Below are 25266 nucleotides of genomic sequence, written 5' to 3'. Positions count from 1 at the left end.
TTCGATGATTAGGCGGTCTGTAAATGATATCGGCCTTTGCAACGACTCTTGGGAAAATTCAATGGGCTACTAGACTGATAGAAACTGAATGTAGACGTGTGCTGGGCATGTTTCTGGTGGATTAGCCACATGGTGGATCTTTAATGTAGACAGTTATTTCTAATTTGTTTCAAACACTGCTTTCCGGGTTGATGCCAATCTCGGGCATGCACAGAAGGAGCCCTTTCATAAATGTAAGAAAAAATTACCGATCTCATGCATCGGCAATTTTTTCCCCAATCTACGTCATCCGATCTTGCGAGATTGTGTAATGCAGGAAAAAGAACCCTGAAGAAGAGAGAAGAAGATGTTGGCGTCCGGCGCTTCCTCTACAGATAATGGGGCAACGCGGGACCCGATGGAATAAACCTCCCCACTGATAGACTGATCTTCGGGATTAAAGATGTATTTTTGTTTTGGGTTTACTTCTGCTTTAAATAGCCCTAATAAAGGTAATAGATGCAGCCAGAGGAGGACATATCAAGGTACAGCATGTGCAGCTGCACAGGGACTACCAGACAGTTCTCAGCCAATGGGGGTCCCTACAGCAACTCTCACAATCCTTGCCTGTAAGCCTGCTCTCAGTTGACAAGTGGCACAGAGTACATCCTCTGCTGAAAGTGGTCACCTGGCATAGATCATTCAAGCTGCTGCATGGACCTTGCTGGTCAAGGGAGGGAGAAAGAGAAAGGGAGAACAGAATGGCACAAAAAGAGAAGATGATAGAGGAAGAGATAATGATAGAGATTGGGGTGAGGGGTTTGTTGGGGAACCCCACTAGTCAGTTTTGCATATGAGCCTGTTCTTGTCTGTGTCCGCCACTGGAAGCAGCCACCTTATTTTAAAGATTTGTATATTGAAATACAATTTTTTGTTTTTGGGATTAGATATGCTTTAGGTGACACTTACAGATGTTGTTGGACAGTCAAAGGGGATGTAGCAGACTGATGAGCTTATCTGTCTGCCATTCCTATAAACATTTCTTAGGTAACACATAAGGACTGTGGTACAGTGTGGCATTGCGGATTGTGACATATCATCTAGTCCTGATTCAGCTGTATGCCTTATGTGTCTAGGCACTGTCGTGCTCTTTCTCCGGCTCTGAAGTGTGAATAAAACACTTACTGAATATGGCATATCACTGATGACTCCTTGTTTATGAATATTTTTTAACTTGATGACAAGGACCCAAGAACTAGACATACAGACAGTAAGGTTGGTGTTGTTTGGCAGCAGGACTGTGTGTATACATAATCCTGATCCAAGGCTGAGATTTCACAAAAGTTTCTTCCATCACATAAAGCAAAACGGACCCCCATTATACTCGCTGGTCCCCGTTCCATTGCAGGATCCCGCCATCCTTCCTTCAGTCCCAGCAATAATGCCCTGCTTGGTTTTTCACTTAACTGAAGCTTCCCTCTTCAATGGTCCAATGATTTATTACATCTACAGGATACTATTCAGGTCTTATTCTACCTAACCTCTTCTCAGTGTTTATTAAAATTCTCCGAGGCTGGAGAGGATACATCTTTATTAGTGAAGCTGGGTGATCCAGCAAACCTGGAATTGATCAGGTCCAGGATTGAAAGCATTTGCTAACAAATAGCTAATTACTTTTAAGAAATATAATTTAGGCTTGCTGGATCACCTAGCTTTACTTTTGAAAGTATAATTTCTCCAATGTCACTTAAATGTTGAGACCCAAATCTCCTTGCTCCTGATATGCCTACATTTGTTTCTCATGTTCCTGACAGTCGTAATACTTTTCCTCCTTCACATCCTTTCATAGCTAATTATTGACTGCTAATTATAGACTGTAAATAAAGACAAAACAGAAATTGTCACTATTCCACAATGTTCTTTAGATCCTTTGCCCGATCTAAAAATACACGTAGCAATAACCCTTGTCCCACAGGTGCATTGCTTGGGAGTAACATGTGATTTAGTAATCTCGTTCAGATCTCACAATGACACACCAACCACCTTATCTCATCTCAACTCAAAAAACATTTCTCACGTTTGCTTCTTCTTTATGTACACACGTGCAATAATTGTGGGTGCAAAGGATCTTTCACAATCCTTTCCAATGACAAGACTGAAAGATGCATGAACGAGTGCTGTACATACAGTGCTCTACCGCCCCATGGAGAGGGGAGGGGGGAACAACGGAGCTGCACCCCGCTGCGTTCTCTCCCTTTCACTTTCATTACGATCGTTCCTGGTTTCCCATCGGTGGATCTGCCAGGACGGAACAATGGACAACCAGCGCTGTACATACGCCAGATTCTTGTCCGATATCAGCCCTGAGCCGATTATAAGGCGAGAATCATCTGAGGTGTGTACGTAGCGTTACTTAAACTGGACAAGAATACTGAAATTCCTTTGTTGGTTTTCTATCCAACAAACTACCTGGCTCCATGCTAGCTTTTCCTAAACTAGGAACTTCTCATCAACCTCTTCTCTTGCTTCTCTAATATTCCTCTCATTTAGTCCCTTACTGGCTATCACATCTCTAGAATCTGGCTCCCCCTTTACATACCTTCACCTAACTCTTATAGCATACCAAACTCAATATTTGCTTAAGATACTTTCATCTTGTTACTCTTTCTCATTCCCACATTTAGAATTTTGTTTTGTGCTTCTCCTCTTCTCTAGAAGTCCCTTCAACAAAACTCTCATTAAAAATCTTTTCTGGCAAGCAAAAATCTTGATCTTAGATATGAAAATTACAATCATATATTTTAAAATAAATACACTAATTCTTGTATAAAGTTTTATGATTTGAGCCCATTTGTTGGAAAATAAAATATCATACATCCCTTAATTAAAATATAATGATATGCATTACCATTATCTGTGTATCTTGACCCAACAGACCAAAAGGTGACTTAAATTCATAACACTCTATTTATAAAACAGGGAATTAGACATTCCCTTGTGGGAATCTCCCAGGTCCATGTAAATGGCTGCAAATGACTTCCACTAGGGAATGTTTCAGGAAATGTCAGATTCTCTGTTTTATAAACAGACCGATAAAATCTTATCTCTATTATGCAAAAAAAAAAAAAAAAAAAAAAAAAAAAAACACTGATAACTGCTGGAAAGTTTTATTTGCAGATTTACCCTTCAATGCATAATTTATGCATAATGAATAAATTATCTTTCCCAGAGGAAGCATGATCTCTCATTTCCCTTCCCTTTTCCTTTCCTTCCTACTTCTTCATTAAATATAATAATAGAGTCAAACTTTTATGTTTATTTTTACAAAAGCCAATAGATAGATTATGAAGTTCTTTACACAATATGGTGGCCACTTATAACCAACACTTAAACAAACCCTACACATGCTACCACTTTGTATATGGTTTTGTCAGGGTTCCATGGCTTCCATACTTATTTAACCAATGTATTTTGTAACTTTTACAACAGCACCTAAAATGTAGCTCATGTACCTCCTATTTCTCTTGATCACTGCTGTGATATGTCTGCACCTTGATAGGAGTCCACATGTAGTAAATTATTCTTACTGGACATGATTTGGAAAGGCACCTCCTATCTATAGAAGGCCTCAAAGCTGACATTACATATCAGGGCAAAAGGGTCATGAGGTCAAAAGAATTGCCTGCAGAGCTCAGAGACAGGATTGTTGCACAGATCTGGGAAAGGCTATAAAAATTCTTCTGCATTGAAGGTTGCCATCAGCACAGTGGCCTCCATAATTCTCAAATGGAAGAAGTTTGGCACAACCAGGACCTTCCAAGATCTGGTCGCCTGACCAAACTGAGCCATCAAGGGAGAAGAGCCTTAGCGAGAGACATGACCAAGAGCCCAATGATCATGTGGTCATTCTAAATAAACTCGAGAGATCCTGCGTGAAGTTGGGAAGTTCCGGGACAACCATAATTGCAGCCTTCCACCGATCTGGATTTTATGGGTAGATGGAAGCTTCTCCTTAGTGCAAAACACACAAAAGCCTGTGTGGAGTTCACAAAAAAAGCACCTGAAGGACTCTCAGACAGTGGGGAATATGATTCTCATGTCTGATGAAACCAATAATAAACTGTTTGGCCTCATTTCTAAATTTTATGTCCAGAGGAAACCAAGTACCCCTCATCACCTGCCCAATACCATCCCAAGAGTGAAGAATGGTAGGTGGCAGCATCATGCTGTGGGGTGTGTTTCAGCAGCAGGGACTGGGAGACAGGCTAGGGTTGAGGGAAAGCTTAATGAAAGAAAAAGTAAGGAGATATCCTAAATGAAAACCTGTTCAACAGTGCTCAGGATCTCAGTTCGCCTACCAACATGACAATGACCCAAAAGCACACAGCGAAGACAACACAGGTGCGCTTTATGGACAACTCTGTAAATGTCCTATGGCACATCTCTGGAGAAACCTGGAAATGGCTGTCTATAGACAGTCCCCATCCAAGCTAACTGAACAAAGACTTGCAAAGAAGAATAGCAGAAAATCCCCCAATCTGTGTGCAAAGCTTGTTAAAGGACACCAAAAAATACCTAAAGTTGTAATTGCTGCCAAGGGTGCTTTAACTAAGTAAAATTAATACTTATGTGATATTTTAGTTAAGTAAAGTAAACCTTTTTAAAGTTGAGATTCCCCGCAGACTACAAGCTTAAAATGCTTGTTTTTGTCTAAGTTACCATTAAATAGCAGCTGTACCTACCTTGTTTCTCACTCACACTGGCTTCTTTCGCTCTTTGCAATCGGCACCCCAAAGACAAGTGAGGTTAAAGTATTCTTAGTGTTGATGGTGGTTACAATTTAGTAATTAGTTCTTATATATATTAATACAGAACATAACAGGTTCAAGATAGCGTCTTGTGGTCTAAACAATATCACTACCCCTGAGGAAGCCAGATACGGCGAAACGCGTTGGGTACAACAATCAACATGAATAAATGACTGGAAGCTTTAAATCTGTATGACAAGTAATATATATGACTGGCTATATGCTGCATCTCTAGTGCCCCCAGGGCCAAAGTGATATTGTTTAGACCACAAGAAGCTATTGTGGCTTATCTTGAACCTGTTATGTTCTGTATTACTATTACTCATTGAATATAATACAATATATTTTTATTGCCAAAAACCCTGCTTTTTTCTCTTCTTTATTTGATACTTCAAGTGAGGTTGCCTGTTCACAACCCAGAGAGTAAGAGGGAAAAGCTGGCTGCCAGGGATGCCAGAGATAAGAAAAAATCTGCTTTTAAATGGTACCTTATACAAAAACACACATTTAATATTTACTATTGGCATCACTAGTACCATGCACCTAGGGCAGGTGCCTATATCTCTGTTGTAAAACCCCCAAAATTTGCATTGTACAGATTTGGGGCACTGTGAATAAAAGAGACATTCTTGATCTTCTCCAGCTTAATCTTTACTTTAGAGGTAGGTATATTCTTTAATATACCACAATGTCCCACCGTGTCTTTGCCAAATTGATTGTGTACCACTATGAAATCTAGTATGCATTGTACAAGGTATAACCAATTCATGTCTCTATGACAGAATCCCAACTTTTTCGAACTTAATAAAATCGGGTGTTTTTAATTAGGACATAGAACAAATAGATCATGTTTACATACACCCCATCCAAGACTTTCCGAGCCAAGCCATGGGAAACCCGGTTACAACACATATAATCTTATTGGAGGATAGCTGTTTACTTGCAAAATGCAAAATATGACAGCAGGTGCCCTGGAGTAAAAATATGAAATATATGACTTTAGGAACAAGCTTCAGCATACCATAGGTTTGCAACAAATTCTGGGAAGTTGTATATTTTACAAATACAAACTTTTGCTTTAAACAATTCATACCTGGGATATTGTCGGTTTGTAATGCAGATCTAAGGGGGAACTTTTTGTTTGACAATAGCTTTCTTATTGGCTTTACAGGGGTTACTGCAAATGAACATCATTTATGAGGGGTAAACTGGCCAGTTGCCCCAGGCCCCCATTCCTAAAGACCCTCAAAAGCTTCCTCCATGCCTTGACCAGGGTAGCTCAGACCTTCTAGCCCATCCATTATCACCTCGTCAGAACCTCCGCCTCTCCCAGACCCCCCGCCTGCTTACCAACCACTCCCCCACCATTAAATACCCAAACACCAATCTTGGATTTAAATTGGCTGGCAAACAGCCGTTTATTTAACCACCATTAAATAAATCAACCATTCAAGTAATTAACAAACAAAAAAACAATATTAAATAAATGACAAATAAATAAATACATTTTACACTTTTGATATGCAAGCATACATTACCATAATATAATACTCCATTATTATTATTATTATTATTATTAATATTAATAAACTGGGATTCTAAAACACCAACATATCACATTGAATATAACCTAATTAGCCAACAACCTAATTCCCACCTTTTAATAATACATAACCATAACCACAATATCCATAATGTTATCAAACTCCTGGTTATACACCCAAACATCCAGGCTGCAGGTCTCAGAAGGCAAAATCCATACCCAACAATAATTTAACTCTTCCAACATGTCCATCTTGGCCCCTAGTCACCCAGCACAGCCTCAGAAGCCATAATCATCCGTTCACCATAAAGGAGAGAGAGAGCCCACCAAGGAGGATCCCCCCCTACCAAAATCCACCACTTTACCATACACTGGATCCTTGCTTTCCAAGAACCCAAATGCTAAAACGTACTGAACTTTAAAACTTTAACCATAAGTTCTCTCCTCCTGTATCACTGTCTGTATTAGTCTGTCATTTGCAATCCCTATTTAATGTACAGCGCTGCATAATATGTTGGCGCTATATAAATCCTGTTTATTATTAATAATAATAATATTATTAAAAATAATAATAACAGAAGGGGCGGATGGGCGGGAAACTTTGTTCTTCCAAAAGAGCGCCTCTAACTTCCGTCCTGCCCCTTTTAATTCATCCTATGCCTAATCCCCTCCTACTTCACTCTCCACACAAGCACAGCCCCTCCTAGCCTTTTTTTAACCCTTAACACCCCATGGGCTAGGCCTAGCACCCTGTCATGTAGGCCCTGTGGCTAATTTCTAACGGCTAAGGGCCTCTCTTTAGTACCTTTTGCAAATTACGGAATTTTACAAAACATAACTGTTTTTGTGCATGAAAAAATGTCCAGTGTTGGTGGTCAATGGGAGGAAAAATTACCTGGAGTCATTAGTGAAAAGAAACAGAAAAATGTACATCGAAAAAGAATGCCCAGACATTGTCTAGAGGGGATCATCTAATAGGGATTAGTGGAAGGACAACAGTGCCCATTGCAAGATTTATTGGGAACAATAGTGCTGATCGATCAAATGATCAATACCCTACATAACTAATTCAATGGGAGCTCTCACCATGGTTTACAACCAATGAAAAAGCTGATTTACTTTAGCCCATTGGAGCAGTCAGGGTGGAGAGGTGCTTGATTAGGCAAAGAATGGCCATTCTCAACCAATGTTCAATCAACATAAATCAACTGAACATGGATCACAAGTTCCCTAGCTTTCAATACATTTTCCTTTGCTTATAATAGATTTGATGATTGTAACCTTAACTGTGATACAGAAAACAATTGAGTGAACATGTACCTAGTGTAGGGAGTGTGCTAATTCACCTCCTAACATCTGATGTGCTGCATACCCTTAAAAATTGTAGATACAAATAAAAAGACTGAGAAAGAGTAGGGTATTTTTGATGCAGCAGTGTATTAAATAACACAAATGTAGACAAGGTTACACAATGTTGAATCACACAGCAAGAGTATAAATTACAGACTCTCATTAAATCCCTAGGAGTGAACATGTATGTTAATGCCAAAGCACTTAATGCATTACCAAAATACACCAATGTTTGGCAGTTGTGGATATTCTGTATAGTTTGGATAATTACTACCTCTACCAGGGTATTTTGCTATCAGTGACTGAACCACAATCTGTGTACCAAAGATGAAACCCATCCTGTTACGGAAATCCAGCATCAAACATATCACTCACACCATGCAATATAAGCCCACTGATAACATGAGCTATAGCCAACCTTGCTACTTGACCGAGGGCAATAAGGACAGCAGTCTGGCTCCACCAATAAAGATAAAACTAGTGCAAAACAAATTACAGTACTAGCAGCAGCCATACAGATTCTACTAAAATACATTTATTCCTTCACTATGTTGCAGAGAAAAGACATCCTTTAAGAAACAGAGAATGTAATGGTAATTATGTATAAAGTAGAAATGTATGATTCAGTGCCTTTTGGAGGTTAGGAGGGATTTATTTTTCTTTTGTGTAGACCATTCAGCAGCAGTATTCTTGGAAAGGTTGAAACCCAATAGAGATTTGTCCTATTTTGAACTTTATTAAAGTGGACCAATCACCAAAAATGTATTTTGAGTAATAGGACTTCGTATTCACTTAGATTTCAATTTTTATTTTGTGTTTTTTTTTTAATAAATTATATAAATGCAATATGGAATACTTATACTACATATCCCAGGAGGTCGGGGGATCCTTTACAAGATGCTGGTGGAAGTGGTCCGTACGTGCATGTCATTGGGCGCTTGGTCATTTACATTTGTTGAACACCCACTGATGATGCCAAACCCAACCTTGCACATGCACAGACCAAGATTGGCTAGAATGCTGGTAGTAGGGGGAAGATTTATTACTTTTTATTTAAAAGTATTTACTTTTAAGTAAAAGTATTACTTTTTATTTAAGTATTTAAAAAGTAATTACAATCTTTAAAAAGGTGAGTGATCAATCTTTTCACCAAAATTGACATTTTTGGGGATAGACTTGCTTTAAGTATCAAACTTCATATGTGATTCATGTAATTAGAAAAACATCCCCATGACAATGCAAATATTTTGCAAAGTAAAACATATAACATTCCATTTCTACACCTGTACTCAGACATGTATATCATGATATATATTTATATAGTACAGTACATGGTTAAAAAATACTCCCCCTGCCGCTCTCTCCGCTCCTCCAATGACCTACTAATGACTTCCTCACTCATAACCTCATCACACGCACGGTTATCCCTATTTAATGTACAGCGCTGCGTAATATGTTGGCGCTATATAAATCCTGTTTATTAATAATAATAATAATAATAATAATAATAAATACAGTATGATAAACTATTGCACTTTGGTTCCAGGCACTAATGAGATATCGTATATGCAAATGCTTATACAAACTTGTCTAGCAAAAATATAATTTAACTGTCGACAAATTTAGAATAATTGGACTAGAGCTCTGAAGCTTTGGATGCCAGATGTACAAATAATTCATTGTATCACAGAATAAAAGAAAACTGTGCCAATCTACATAATATGTGTTGTATTAATTACTTTCTCGGTTAAACATGGGAAGATGTTATACATGACTAAATATTCATTATACATGGATAAGCAGGACTGGTTTGTTCAGTGTAAGCTGTATTGTGGGAAAGAAGCAGACAGACAATACATTTACATACTGTATATATTAGGCAATAATAATATTGCACTTACCAGCTGTAGTATTCTTCCTGTGCCAAGCAGTTATGGTGAACAACCCAAGATCATTTTTTTTCTAAGTAAAGCTCCTGACTATTATCTGCCATAGACTAAAGCAAAATGGTCAAGGTAAAAGTTGTAAGTTATCCATCTCAGACTGATGGTAGCAAGCCAGCCCCTCTGTAATAAAGACCTGGGAGCTGCCCTCTAGTGGGCTTTAGAAAAGAAGTACTGCTGGAGATCACTTTAGTGTGTATTAGGTTTTTTATGGCAAGTTATTGCCATTATATTAATAATGTATATTTATATATTATACACAGATGTGTCATTTAAATATATTTTTATATATAACAGTTATATATTGTATACATATTTATAAAAATTTGCTTAGTGACTATTTAAACAAAAGTGCTTGTTTTGTTGTTCTGTGAGGATTAAGATGAACAAATGTACTTAAAAGCTATTAAGTATTAATATTTGGATGCAATATTTAGGACACACTTTAACACCCACCCAACTTAATGATATTATTGAGCTCTTTCACCATACGGTTTGGTATGACACCAGGAACCTCCAGTTATCTTATCTTCCCCAGCGGTTCATTTCTTTCCAGTTTTATATGTCTAAAAGCGGTACATTGTTTTTCATGAAAATTTATTTTACAGTATAATATAATAGTATGAGTATAATAAAGTTTGGAACACAAAATCATGTAAAAACAATAAACTGAATAAATTAAAAAATGTATATATTGAAAAAAAAATGTAATAAAAAAAAATACATATTATACTCATACTATTATATATACTGTTAAATAAAAGTTTTTGAAAACAACGTACTGCTTTTCCAATTTATTGCCTTCAATACAGTTATTTTGTGTTGAATGCAATACAAATGGATTTTGAATTTCCCGCCCCACCGGCAACGTACACACGCACTGACGTCACCGGGAACTCCCCAGTGACTCATCAGATGCAGAAGCAAGGAAGAAGAAAGAAGACTGAGATTGCGGCGATGGACGGAGCGGGACCCCGGCGGATCAGGTAAGTGCTCTATTTACTAACCTTCCCATAGGTTTACGTACCCTGAGTGTGACTCGGGGTTACTACTTTTAGCAACTGTTTTCTACCCCGAGTCACACTCGGGGTTACCTTTAGGGAGGTAATACCCCTCTGAATGTATATAGTTAGGTATTGGGGACTTAAGGCTGGATGACTATTTGTAGTTACTGTATTTATACCCTATCTTTTTATTCTGTAAGTATTCTGCAAAGTTGTATTGGAACGAGACGTCCGACTACTCCTGATATTACTGGAGTAATTGGTTTTAGTAACTGATCAAGGTGTTTTACCCATCTGTTATGTTTTGTTCTTGGTTAAGTCATTGATTTTGTTGACCTGACTTTTTTTGATTTGGGATTACATTTGGGACAACCTTTATGTAAGGAAATGTGTTTTCACTTTGTATTTAGGGGTCGACATAAAGAGGTGCAAAGTGCGCTGCTGAAGGCTTTGGACCCTCGTCAACCAAAAAGGACGTTCACAGGGCCCCAAGTCAGGCATTGGGATGTTATAAATTAGGTTAATGAAAAATGAGAAAAACACAAAGACAGCCTGCTGTCACAAAATATACTTTATTTACATAAATAATATAAAATAAATTATTAAAACTAACATGTTGTTTGAATAATCAAAAGCCATTCAAAGACACAAAACTATCATTTTAAGGCCATGCAGCCATTAATCCCTTTAGGTAATGATTTATGAAAGAAGTAAAAAATATGGATCTATGGGTGCTTTTTTGATAAAAGAAGTGTTTCCATGTTCTGTGTAGTTTCTCATCTGTCAGGACTGACAACTAATGCAGTGAACAGAATTCACTAGTGATGCACAAGAATAACATAATAGGCATTCACTTAAGCCTTTAGTGAACTTTATATTTGTTTTTTGGACAATTAAGTAGGGAATGTTCAGAATAATCCGATGACAACTGTAAGAAGAAATGTCACCGTTGAAAGTTTTCACAGATTAACAGATGACACCTGTCCACAATGAAAATGTCAAAATGGGATTCCTTCAAATAAGACACATACAGCAAAAAACACCTATGGTATGTAATTAAGTCCTATTTCATTCCTATTCCAAAAAATAAATATCTAGAATCCCATATTTTTTCTGCTTTTACTTGTGGAGAGGTGGGCTATCCAGTAATTTGCAGACCCTGCAGAAAAAGGCAAGGTTTGGTTAAGATATTGATTCCTTTCTGGAATCAGCATTTGTGTTGTAGGCCCCAAATTCAAGCTAATTTATAGTGGCTGGTGACTGAGCTAGGTGCAGGGATCAGAAAATTTTGGTGGTCTGCGCCTCTGTCCCCCATATGTACACAACCCACCAACATTATGACATGACTCTGAGGGAAGTGTCTTCCCCTTTGAGAGACACACAGCTCCCCATGCATGCCTATGCTGGATTCCATGAATTTAGTGGCCCATGAGGTCGGAAAGGTTGTCGACCCCTGTGTTTTCCCCTTTAAGTGACACATGGCTCCCCATGCATGCCTATGCTGGATTCCATTGATTTAGTGGTCTGTGAGGTCAGAAAGGTTGTCGACCCCTGTGTCTTCCCCTTAGAGTGACACATGACTCCCCGCGCATGCCTGTGCCGGATTCCATGGTTTTAGTGGTCCGTGAGGTCGATAAAGTAGTCGACCACTGCTTTATCTTCATTCTGTACCTCAAGCTCCAGTCCAATTACTGTACTTTGGTATGCTCTTTAATGTGGAGTATAATACATTTTTAAAAAGTTTATGTACTTTGGATCTTTTTGATGAGTTGATAAACTGTAATAAAAGCATCTTTTCATTTTTTGTCTATAGTACATCTGATGGCTGTACACAAATATGATTTAAATATATCAGTGTATTTACATAAACATAAAACATTCCATAGATCACAATAAAAGATGGTGGTGGCATTCAAAGCGGAATGGAAAAATCAGATCACTGAGCCCGATTTATTAAAGCTCTTCAAGGCTGGAGAGGATACACTTCATTAGTGAACCTGGGTAATCCAGAAAGCCTGGAATAGATTTCTTAAAAGTCATTTGCGATTTGTTGGTAAATGTTTTCAATCCTGGATCAGATCTTTTCCAGGTTTACTGATGAAAGTGTATCTTCTCCAGCTTTGGGAAGCCTTAATAAATCAGAGTCATTTCCGCTGTTTTGTTTTTCCTGTTTATTTCCACAAAGAACAGGTGTTAAAAGTTCTCATCTATGAAGCTCTGTGGGTATTAAAATCTTAATCGGTTGTAGTTTAACAAATTTCAGCTTGCATTTATTCTTCTGCAATTTTTTTTAGAAGGTGCACACCCATTGTTTTCAAATATCCAGTTTATGCAGCAAAAGCAAAATGCTTTTAAATAACAGTGTGAATGGATGCTAATTGTAACCTGTATACATTAATGCCAATGGTGGACTGCTTCTAAAAAGTTTTGGACAGACTGTGTCTAGTACCAATCATTTCTCAATCATTGGGTCATAAGTAGTTATGGTAATGGTAAGGCTATATGTGGACCATGGATATAGAGCTGTTTACTGATGTGGCAGGTTCTACAGGATTTGGAGCGTATTGAAAGGGTAGATGGTGCATGGCGGCATGGCCGCAGGAGTGGGTAGAAGCAGAGTTGGTTATGAACTTAGTGGTGTTGAAACTGTTTCCTATTGTGGTGTCCGTTGAATTGTGGGGAGAGGCACTGGCACACAAGAAGGTGAGGTTTCAATGCGATAACCTCTGTAGTGCGGCTGTTGCGGCGAAATGTCTTCAGCATATTATTTATTTGTTTGCAAGTCATATTCCTGGGGTGAGCAATGCCATAGCTGATGCCTTATCTCGTTTCCAGTGGGACAGGTTTCGCATGTTGGCGCCGGAAGCAGAGGAGAACGGGGAGCCTTGTTCAGAGGTGTTGTGGAGGCTTGCACTGGATTGATTGGTAATATGATTCTGAGGTCGGTAGTGAGCGGACTTGGGGGGGCTTATGCTGCAGTCTGGTTAGAATGGGAGCAGTCATGCAAGCAATTGGGGGGTTGGAGGACAGGGGTAGGGCCGGTACATTTGCTGTTGTTTTGGTTGGCTCAGGCTTTTACTAAAGGGGTGTCTGTTGCACCCCTATAGTAAAACCCCTGGGCATCCATTATTAAGAAATTAGCTGGGATGGCCTTTTATTGTAAGTTAAAATGGGGGGCAGGATTTTACAAAACATTTGTGGTACGGCATGCAGGTAAAGGTTACAGGAAAGGGAGGCAGAAGGCTGATCTTAGAAGACCGGTGTCATTGGAGCTGTTATGGGGTTTGTTGACTGTTTTGGGAAGGGTGTGCACGGGAGGTTATGAGAGATTGCTGTTTAGGGCGACTTTTGTTTTGGCCTTTTTTGGGGCTATGAGTATTGGGGAGTTGGTCAGCCCGGTCAGGCACCAGGCTGGGGGCGTGCTGTTTTAGGATGTGACATGGACACCAGATGAGGTGAGTCTAATCATCCAGAAATCCAAGCGGGTAGAAGTTCGGCCAGGAGGACGGCAGCTGGGGTTCTCCAGAGAAGTGGCTACGGTGCCATGGCTTGGACTTCCCAGGATATTGTGGAGTGGTGCCGCACCTTTGAGATTTGTGTCATAGGACCGACCCCTGGATGTGGTAGATATACATGCCGGGGGTAATGATTTGGACCACAGGTCCATGCCGAAACTAATTAGGGATGTTAAGTTCGATTATCTCAGGTTGCAGGTGGAGTTCCCAGGGCTAGTTTTTGTATGGTCAGGCATGGTGGCCAGGACCGCATGGCAGGGATCGCACTCAGTGAACAGGGTGAATAAGGCGAGGATAAAAATTAAGGAGGTGGGCAGGTTTGTGGCCCAGAATGGAGGGTTGGTGGTTCGCTATAGAGAGTTGGAGGAGGACACCAGCAAGTTCTTATGTCAGGATGGGGTGCATTTAAATGCAGTAGGAATTGATATGTGGTTCCTGGGATTGCAGGATGGAGTACAGTGAGCTCTTCATGTCTGGAGGGGTGCTCAGGCATGAGGTTTCCCGCCTGAGCGCTGTGGCGGTTGGGGTTTAGGAGAGTAAGAGTGCCCTTCCAACCCAGTGCCCTTCCCAAATACGGCTAGGGGCCAGTGTGTGTTTTAAACAATTTTGGTTGGAGCGGAGTTTACCTTGGTTTTTGGTTATAGTGCAATTGGGCACAGTGAGAAAATGGGGTTGTGTTTACAATTGATTGGGTAGAGAAAAGTTTTATATTAGTAAGGACTATAAAGTATATATAAAGACTATATTATTGTTATATGTTCTTATATATGTTATGTTAATGGAGGTAATATTTATATGCTATTTAAATATTGTTGTAATTAATGGTTATTTATTGTTATTTAAGTTGTTTTGTTAATAAATCGGCTGCTTGCCAGCCAATTTAAATCCAAGGAAGGTCAGTATGTTTTTTTGGGGGGGCAGTAGAGGCTGGCAGGCAATAGTGGTGGAAAGCACGGTAACAGTTTAGCAGAAAAATGTTGGGGTGCGGGAAATGTTTTTTTGCTGAGAAAGCTTTTGTTGGGGTTTTTCTTTAAGGGGTAGGGGCAGGAGATCCAAACTACCATAGCCATGTGTTTTGCTTCTGGTTTGAATGCTTGTCCACTAAAAACAAAAACATTTAAATTTTCTAAAAGCCAAAGCATTCAAGCTACACTTTGATACACTGAAATCCATGTAAATGAAAATCAAAAAATTTGCAATTGAACATAAACTGTTTTCTTACCAGAGGGCAAACTGCAACAATGGAAATAGCAACTATATCCACAGAACGTCTACTATATCATAAAAAATATCTGAAAATATATCTACAAAGGAGGTATTAAGATTATTTTCCATAGTGACCAGTTTTCATAGTAGTTAAAGCTAGACTCCTATACTTAAATCCACACTATACAACTAAATACATTTGATGAGAATGTTATTGATCAACAATAATTTGGTTAATTCTTCAGGCCATAACCCCATTTCTGTCATCTGTAAAAAAAAATACAATATAGTTTTTTTTCTTATGGACAAACCATAGCATAATCTTAGTAAATATAGATTTGGTGTGGAAATAATTGGTGAACTGCCTAGACTGACTAACATCCAAAAACTTTTTATTATCTGCTGAAATGTCTTAATTAATTGTAGGGTGGTGGATTGTAAGATGCTGTAACATGCCCAAAGTACAAAGTAGTAAAGGTAAAGTAAACCTTGGCCTGCTTTAGGATTCCACAATTTTAGCAAATTCCCCGGCCTTGGCACCTGGTAATCCAACATATTTAAGAAAATTGCTGTAGGCGTAAAAGGCAGCAAGACAGTGATGGAAGAGGGATTAACTTTTAGATGGACTTTAAGGAGGGACTGCTGAATTTAGATCTACTTTAATAAATTAAATAAATGTGCTGTACAGCTTACCTGAGAGGTCACTTTGATCAAAAGATACATCTTTGGAGACAAACTTTTGCTTTTCAAGCACTAGAGACCTGTGTTAGGAGAAATAGGTCATCGTTTAGCACTCTGTTTCTAAGCATGATGAATAAAAATGACTGGCAAAGATAATAGAAATACAATACAGACATGGAATGAGGTTGAACTAGCATTCCTAAATTTAACAGGAAAGTACGTACCAGAATGACCTAGCCTGGGTTATAAACTGACGAGCCTTGTCTATTTCCTTAGCAAGTCGTTTCATATCATCACTTTCAAATATTGGAAGAACAGGATCCTTTGTAGTAATCAGAGAAAAAATGTCATTATCATGCAACATTTCAATAAACATATTTGCACTTATCTCACAAAACACTGATATTTTAGACTGTGTACAAACATAGGACATTTAGAAAATGTCATATGCTGTATCTGCACACTATATTTTCAGGTGAGTTCTGGCTAAGCATTGCACATATTGTTTATCTGAGCATTGAAGAAGAACAATATAGCACTAGAGTAAAATATGCACTTTGCTATAACAAATAAGTGTTTTTGGAATTATCAAGTCGGACCATAGGAGGGCCAGAATCCAAAGGCCCTGTCTTCAATGGGTGTCATAACTATGCAGGAAAATTTCACCCCTTTCCTTGATTGCCTATAAGCATGGGCCTACTATGGCTAATAGAAAATCTGGCCTTGATTGTATACTATAACTACATGACACAAATAGTACGGCTTGTGAAAAAGGCACTTTTTATTTTTGAATATCTACATATGGGTTGAATTTCCAGTTGATTTCTGCAAAGTATGTAAACCCCTCAGATGTGGAAGGTACAAACATTTTCTTATTTTCAGGCTTTTGAAACCTTTTCATTCACTTATAATTCCTGCACTCAACACATTCTCTGTCCTTATAAATGCACTGCATCTTTGGGGGGCAGCAATTGGGGTCACAGTGGCTGGACTACAAATATGTCTTGTTCCTCTCTTTTACATGGTGGATGGGGGACATTAGTAGTTTAGTAGATTATAGTTCACTAAACTTCGAGATTGCATTCAGACTGGCGCTGAGGTTGTGGTGTGGTTACCCCTTCCTCATGCCATGGAACCTTGCCTACGGGGAGACGCTCAGTACTGCTTACTGCCGCTTAGAGTCAAATCTACAGACACTGCGGTGTGATGGACTGAGAGGCCGGTGAGGTGCCAGTTACACGTAGCTGGACACTTACCTTCTGTAACCCTCAATTTCCCTGGAAAGATGCTGGCAACTGGAAATGTGGGAGCCTGTAGGAAATGCATTTTGTCCCTCCCCCCAATAAATTTTTATACCCATTATTTCACCCTACCTTGTCACTCATGGCTTTCCCCTTATTCATTATGAACCCCAAAATCTCTGTAGGAAGAGAAAAATGTAACTGCAAGTGGGGGACTCTTGTGGCTAACTCCTCCTAAAATTTCATTACTACGTCGCGACATCATGAGATACAAAAACTATACCTGTCATACCATGCTAACCTGTCACACATAGCTGGCCACTTACTTTCTGTGAACCCCAATTCCTCTTTACCAGTAGTAGAAGGGAAATGTAGAATTAGTGGGGCACTCTTGTAGCTAACTCCCCCTAAAATTTCATCACTACCGCGCCATCACAACATATGAAAAACTATACCTGTCATACCATGCTACCCTGTCACACATAGCTGGCCACTTACCTTCTGTGAACCCTAATTTTACAGGAACGAAGGGATGTAGGGACCTGAAGATGAAGTAGTAAAAACATGTACCCCTTGGCTATCTGTCACATGCATTGCATTTCTCTGGAAGTATCCATTGCAGAGATTTTGGGGTACATAAAAGGTTAGCGGCCCCCTATAACTGACAGGACGCATTGTATGGTGTAGTTTCTGCTCTTTGGTACAAGAATGGTGAGTGGGGAGCAATATATGAGCGGCCCGCACTGTATGAAAACTTTAGTTTTGTATCTGTCATTATGAAAATTTTTCATTAATAAAATGACCATCAAATCATGACTGCAGAAGTTCTTGATATGTCATTTCCTTTATATGGTGCATGTACGTTACGATAACTAAAAACATTTCAGTTTCATTTCATTTAAATAAAACTATTCTAATTTTAAACATTAACAACTTTAATGTTTGTTTGCATTGTAAAAAAAGGTTGGGCACTCCTTATCTAGAAAAAACACCCCTAACCCATGCAGTAGGGAGGGAGACCGACTGTAGAGGTAAATGTTTGTGTTCTCCTGAGTTTAGCTTTAGGTCAAGTGACCAACCTATATTCCACTTGTAGATCATTAGGTCCCTCTTTCAGCAAAAATCTCCAATACATCCTATAATTGATCACACATTTATTACCAGAAATTGTACAACATATCTGGAGAAAATACAGTACATACATCTTCATCTGTGAATCCCTCTGTTAGCATTCTGTGTGCAGCAAAATGACCGTCCATATGTCCATGAGGTGAATGGAATCTCCCACCTGAAAGACTTGCCAGTTTCTTTAGAAATTCATTGCCTGCTCTAAATAAAGTTTAGAAACAAAACAATAATTTTAAACTTGGTTTATAAATGAATTCATATTATGAAACCAACAAACGTGTTTCACATTTTGCACATTTTGTTTAAATTTAGTAGACAGCAACACTGACAGCCTATGAAGAATATATTAATATTTCAAAAATAAAGGATTATCGTTATTTGCAAAGTAAAGTAAAAATAAATTAATAATCTCTCATTTATTATGCATGGATTAAATTAGTATATATGGATTATATTGTAGTACCTTTCTGAAGTGTTAAATGAAACAGTGTGAACTTTGACACCATGAGAACTTAGAAGTTGCTCAGCCAGTAAAAGGTTGTAGCTGTTGTCTGGTTTTCCATCTGTCAGAAGGTAAATGGCTTGGACATCCAGATAGGAAAACCCCTTCTGAAATCACAAAAATGAAAAGATTTTGATTAGGTACTTTATCAAAGGTCCAAAGCTACATACGTCCCTCGTCCTCCTCTCTTTCCTCTCCATAGAACAGAACAGCGATGTGTGTACAGCGCTCATTTATTCATCTGTTACTAGAAACAATCATAAAAGATTGTTTCCAGCAACATTCCTTCATTCATCGGACATCTGTAGAGGATACTGATAATGTTTGCTTTTATGTTTGTTTTGCAATGCTGACTTCCAATCTGAACAACTCTTAAAATGCAAAAAAAAAATAAACTAATAGAACCAAACAGTCATTATTTCTTTGTTTGTTCGGCTGGGGAAGAATTTGACAAAAAAATTTACATTCTGATTTTTACAATATAAATATGAGGGTGACACCAATGGGTATACCCTGCAGTGATATTACTTCAATTGTCACCTCTAGTTTTCCAGCCTGTTTAATATGAAGGAGATTCACCACTTTGTTGAACTCTTGTCTGTGAATTAACCGTCCTCTAAAGGACCATTCAGTGCAACAGTGTCTGATGCACAAATTAAAGTGCACAGTACATAACCTCCCACTCCCAGCCTAATTTCTGCTGAGGAAATATTGGAAGGTAATATAAATATAAATTCTACTCCACTTGTATACGTACAGTATTACCCATTTATAATTTTTGGATACATGCAGTGCCTTCAGAAATATTAAAATGTTTTTAAGTATTCTTAAAAATGTAGATATTGCTGACAATAAAAGTGACTTGGATGTGACCTAACATTGGCAAATGCAAATTTATTTAGAAAAGTTAGTTCACCTGAAAGTTACATGTCACATTTGCGTAATTTATTGTATAACCCCACTGCTAAGTAGCACCCCAGTGACCTTTTCATTGCTCTGTTATTTGTCAGATTTTATCCTGTTCAGAATCCAGCACTTAGACAAATTACCAAGATATAATAAGAGGACAGCAATGACTGGATGGCAGTGGCAATCATCCAGTAAGCGGATTGAGTATCTCCGGACAGGCAAAGATAAAGGACATCAAATTTCCATAGTTCTGCCAACCAGTAGGAAGTGCTAATAATATAAGGACAACTCTAACAAAAACTTCCATGGGTAACTGAAAATAGAAAAAAAACATACACCCACCAACCATCTGATGGTTTTCATTCAGTTAAAATCTACTTCTGAGTTAGTGAAAACAATCATCATTGTATACATCTATTATGTCTATTAAGGTTGAACATTCCTCAATACATTTTTTATATTGGTATTAAAGACAACCAAAAGTGCAAACAGTGACATCCTTCTGATAATTTCTTTTTGTTTGGATATTACAGTCGCATGTGGGTATTTATTGCAATATATTGAATGTTCGCCAACCAGTGAACCCTTTATTTATAGATATTATAAATATATGATAATTTTATGATGTCACAGGCAGGTCCAAAGCTTTGACTCATGGTGCTATCCCCCCTTCCTTCACACAAACATGGAAGTCGTAGCCAGGCCACTGGGTATACGCAAGGCCTTAGGCACCTGTAATCCAGCTCTAATTGATCTAAGCAACCTAAGGTAAAATTTTAGTTTGAAAGACAGATAAAAATTATTGAATAGCTTCCAGCAGTGATACATTGGTGGTAACCCAACAATAACAGAGTAGTAACTGGCAGGAGGTCATTTCTTCTACTGACTACCACTGGTATCGGCATCTCTAGGATGGCAATAATACCAATATAGAGTTAAGGGGATGATAAACCTTTTCACTGCATATTACCATAGAAAGAGTTTCCAGTTCAATAAAGGGAAGTGATCTCTGTATAGATACAGAAATATCAAGTTTATTGTTTGTTGTAAAGTTTGTTGTATTTATTGGTTACTGATATTTCTGAATTAGCAGTGACAGAAATAAGGCAGCAATAAATCTATATTACTGCAGCATTAAGGCTTTGGAAATTGGCCTCTTAATTTAATAACATATTTAATATATAATGTTTAGTTGTATTTTAGATGAACTTGTACTATACAAGTTACATTGAAAATGTTTTAAATAGGACACAAAGGTCAATAAAATATGCCAAAAGAATCTAACCTGTTTCTGCTTTGTCCAAAAGAATAAAAAATGTTGGCCAGAGGTGTTGTGTAAAGTCCAACTCTGGACTGTTGTTGAATATACCCATGCAGTTATTCCTACCCTCCATTACGCACTGAATCAATCAAACGCTAGTTGGGCTAAGGATAAAGCAAAAAGTACAAATACTTGCCTCACACTGCACTTCCATCCCTGGCTGGTCACAGCTCTCTGATGTCACTACATACATTGCTGAACCAGCTGTCCTGTGTTGTATGTGAGAACAGTGAGGGACCAGCCACATTCTGAAGCACTGGATATCAGTGCCAGCCGGGGTTCGGCAAGGAATAGGGTATGTTTAAGTACATATTTCTTTTTTCTCTAGCTAAACAATCTTTTCCCTGTTACAATGAGCCTGATTTAATAAAGCTCTCCAAGGCTGCAGAAGATACACTTCCATAAGTGAACCTGGGCGATCCAAAAAACCTGGAATGAATCTGGTCTAGGATTGAAAACATTTCCTAACAAATAGCAAATTACTTTTAAGAAATCCGTTCCAGGTTTGCTGAATCCCCCAGTTTCACTGTGGAAAGTGTATCCTCTCCAGCCTTGGGGAGCTTTAATAAATCTGGCCCAATGTGTGGGAGAAACCACTACACTGGCAAGCTGAAGCCAGTACAAATGCAGTTCATAGTCCACTTACCTCCAGGGCATGGACAATACAAGAGTCTCCTCGAGGCTGTAGCTGGGAGATCCATTGTACAGCATCTTCACATGCTTCATCAGTGGCCTCCACCAAACACTCCTGCCATTGCTCAATATTCTCTGAAAAGCTGATCATATTGAACCTGTATATCAGATAGATCACAGAACAAGGCGTCACATCTCTTATTTGTTAAATATATTTGCAGAACCTTGAATGCTGGCTTATCCTTTTAACCTCAATGTCTGTTTCCATGGGCTTTAACCCGTTAAACACAATGTAAGAGGATGACATATGCATAGTGCCTTGGTTGTATACTACTACAGCCATTTGGTTATATACTACTACTTGACAGAAGGAGATGTCTACATTTGGATAGCATTTTTACAACTAGTAAACATAGATCATGGTTCTTCACATGTATTCACATTTCCACATACCATATGTTTCTAGCCCTCAGTTGTTCCCATAGCAGTGTGATCAAACCCTTCTGCAACTCTGCTAGAAAAGGAGCCATGGAGCTGGATGAATCAATTATTATGCAGACTTTATTCTCTAATACCACACCAAACAGCTGGCGACTCCCTGAAAAATAGATCAAAAGTCCAACTCAACTACCAAAGCAAAGTAAAGCAAGATTAAATGCATTCATATGTTTAAAGAAATGCATTTCTACATTATATTAGGAAAAAACAAAACATAGTTAGAATCTTTTAATATTGATCAATCTATTCAATAATAATATTCGATTAATATTAATTCGATTATTCGATCCATTTAAGTAGTTTTGAAGAGTTGAATGGTTTATTACAAGCAGGAATATTTTGCCTTCTGTGTCCCTACTGTGTATTTTGGTCAGTGATAAACAACATATTGGAATTCAATATTTATTTATACCAGAGTAAGGTTATGTACAGACATCAGACGATTCTTGTCCAATAAGGGCCGCAGGGTGTACGTAGACTTAGGATTAAGGTTAAACCTTAAAATTAAGGTTAGATTTTCTGTCATTGTTTCTTTGTTATCTCTTGTCTCCTTTGTCATTATTATTTCTGCCACCATACGAAACAAAAAAGAATTTGGCTTGCTAAAAAATTTAAAGAGGGGCTATAGGCAGCTTTACACCCCACTGTATTACTGGGGTATTCATTTTTATTTCTACGAACTATATTGGTGGTTTTTTAGCAGTCTCTGTGCTTATTTTAGTACTAGTCCATACCTCCACATCCCCTTTCCGGATTTAGAGGCTAGCTTATTTTGGTGTGGGGAAAAATGTATCCAGAAAAGCAATAAAAAATAATTTTACCAATGGGGGCACTTCTAGTTAGAGTTGTTTAAAAGGGAAATTCCCCTTATCTGTTGTTGTGTCTACTGGATAGGAAGTTAGGGTAATCTACCTAATAGGATCAGGACTGAAAAAAGTCAGGGGTTGTAACAATTTTTTTACTCTATTCAAAGACAAAAAGAAAAAAAAAAAATAGGCTTTACTGAAATAATCATTATACAATAGAGAGTGTAAAGAAATTACCAGATAAAAGCCACTGCAATCGCTGAATGTAACGTTTTAAAACCTTCTCAAGTTGCTCAATATAGTCCTCCAGCTCTTTGGGCTGAAATTGAAGGTGTTTTACCACTCCCTGTAAAAAACAAAACAAAAAAAACAAGTATCAGCCTTTAAAAGTCAGATAAATAATGAATACATATGCATGTTTCCTAAATGGAACAAATGGAATAATAAATGGAATAAATTGAATTATAAATATGTCACAGGTGTCAAACACAAGGCCCTTGGTGGCCCTCGATGCCCTGAATCCCCGGCAGTTCCAGCTGTTTTTACAGGAGGTAAGTGCAGAGCAAGGAGACGTTTTTTTTTAGCTTTGCTCATTTCATCCAAAGCAAAGGAAAACTCTCATCTGAACTGTCAGATCCAACCTGGCTTTGTGATATGTTTTAAATTTCAGCCTCTAATGTGATTTGAGTTTGACACCCTTGATCTATGTATTTGTACATGATTGGTCAGTTTTCAGGAAGTTATTGTGGATGTTAACTTCTCTTCCCAGTCCTTAAAGGATCTATCCTTGTCTGTGCTGGTTACACATTATATCATCAAAATCAGCTTATAAAAAGAACCACTATGGCATACCAGCTAATGTCCCATAGTACTATTGTTAACAAAGAAAAGGGACAAGGACTTACAATTTGTTGTGTCAGATAAAATTAATACCATAGAAAATATTATTTATCTAATAAATGTTTAATAGCTCATAAATAGAATAAAGACTGCTACCAACTAATAATTGCAATACATGTTACACATAAGGCTTAGTACAAATGCTCGGTTAATGTCACTCAAAACTATCCTTTGTGACCAGTGTGGGTGACACTGGAAAGAATGATCAGTGTACAGGTAGACAGCCGAGCAGCCTAAAATCTTCTGTGGAAAGAGAAAGTACAGGTTTAACGGAAGGCATCTGCTGAATCACTTTTATTAGTAAAACAATTGTTGTCGTTATCAGTTGACATCATGGGGCACCTGTAAAACATTTACCCTATTTTTTAAAGCTACCCAAGGCTGGAAAAGATACACTTTCATCAGAGAAGTTGGGTGATCCAGCAAGCCTGGATTGGATTTATTAAATGTTTGTTAGCAAATATTTTCAATCCTGGACCAGATTCATTCCAGGTTTGTGGGATCTCCCAGCTTCACTGTTAAAAGTGTATCCTCTTCAGCCTTGGGGAGCCTATTATCAGGCCTATTGTCTCCAGTGGATAAAATCTAGCATCTGTACAGAGCCTAACCCATTAAAAAAGTAACACGAAAGCCCCATAACGAGTCAGGCTTTAGGCTGTATTTATATCAAATATCCAAATGATTATCCACAATGGAATTTGACCCAAACAGGGTCAGACCCAGGCCTACATCAACCAAATACAAAACAATATTGATTATGATTATAAAGTATGATGAACCTAATTAATTTTCATGCACAATGCACATAAAAAATTATCAATAATCTATAGCTGAATAATAACCTGCTTCGTGAATGAGATCCAGATAATAAATAGACACAAAAAGTAAACCAGAAGAATATGAAGGCATCCATAGAATTACAAAAAAAGTAAAACATTAAGATGAATACAAAATAACAGTAAATGTATAATTCACAAAGCTAAGACAATAGACAAAGATATCTAATTTTTTGAAAAATGCAAGATATTTTTAACTGGTTCCATTAAGATTTGAAAATTACAAATCACTAAGATTTGTCTTTAGGCTGTGGGAAATGTGTGCTCCTATGAACAATCACTTGTGTTGCACTACAAGATAATCTGGTATTCAAGTGATCTTTCCCACCCTTCTATATTGGCCAAACACACACATTCATCCACTCTCAACTTCTATGTCTGTAACCAATCAAAAATATTTTTGGGCAGGCCAATCATGCATACATTGGTGCCCACTATCTAAAGTCTGTAGTCATTTTAACTC

At 38.0% G+C, this 25266-nt stretch overlaps 1 protein-coding gene across 1 annotated transcript in view; it reads right to left on the bottom strand.

Moving 5' to 3' along the window:
* Positions 1-11183: 11183 nt before the first annotated feature.
* VWA3A (von Willebrand factor A domain containing 3A) overlaps positions 11184-25266 on the bottom strand; it is a 66006-nt gene continuing 51923 nt past the window's right edge. The window contains exons 26-33 of the mRNA XM_072418934.1: positions 23305-23413; positions 22217-22361; positions 21777-21921; positions 18862-19007; positions 18473-18599; positions 16254-16351; positions 16042-16109; positions 11184-15615 (exon numbers count right to left, since the gene is read on the bottom strand). Coding sequence (XP_072275035.1) covers positions 15590-15615; positions 16042-16109; positions 16254-16351; positions 18473-18599; positions 18862-19007; positions 21777-21921; positions 22217-22361; positions 23305-23413 — 864 coding nt within the window. The 3' untranslated portion in view covers positions 11184-15589. The remainder of the gene's footprint in view (positions 15616-16041; positions 16110-16253; positions 16352-18472; positions 18600-18861; positions 19008-21776; positions 21922-22216; positions 22362-23304; positions 23414-25266) is intronic.

This window comes from Pyxicephalus adspersus, chromosome 7, assembly GCF_032062135.1.
Source record: "Pyxicephalus adspersus chromosome 7, UCB_Pads_2.0, whole genome shotgun sequence".
In the NCBI taxonomy this organism is placed as follows: Eukaryota; Metazoa; Chordata; class Amphibia; order Anura; family Pyxicephalidae; genus Pyxicephalus; species Pyxicephalus adspersus.
Note: the sequence above shows the minus strand (reverse complement) of the source record. Positions and strands in the feature narration are given on the sequence as shown.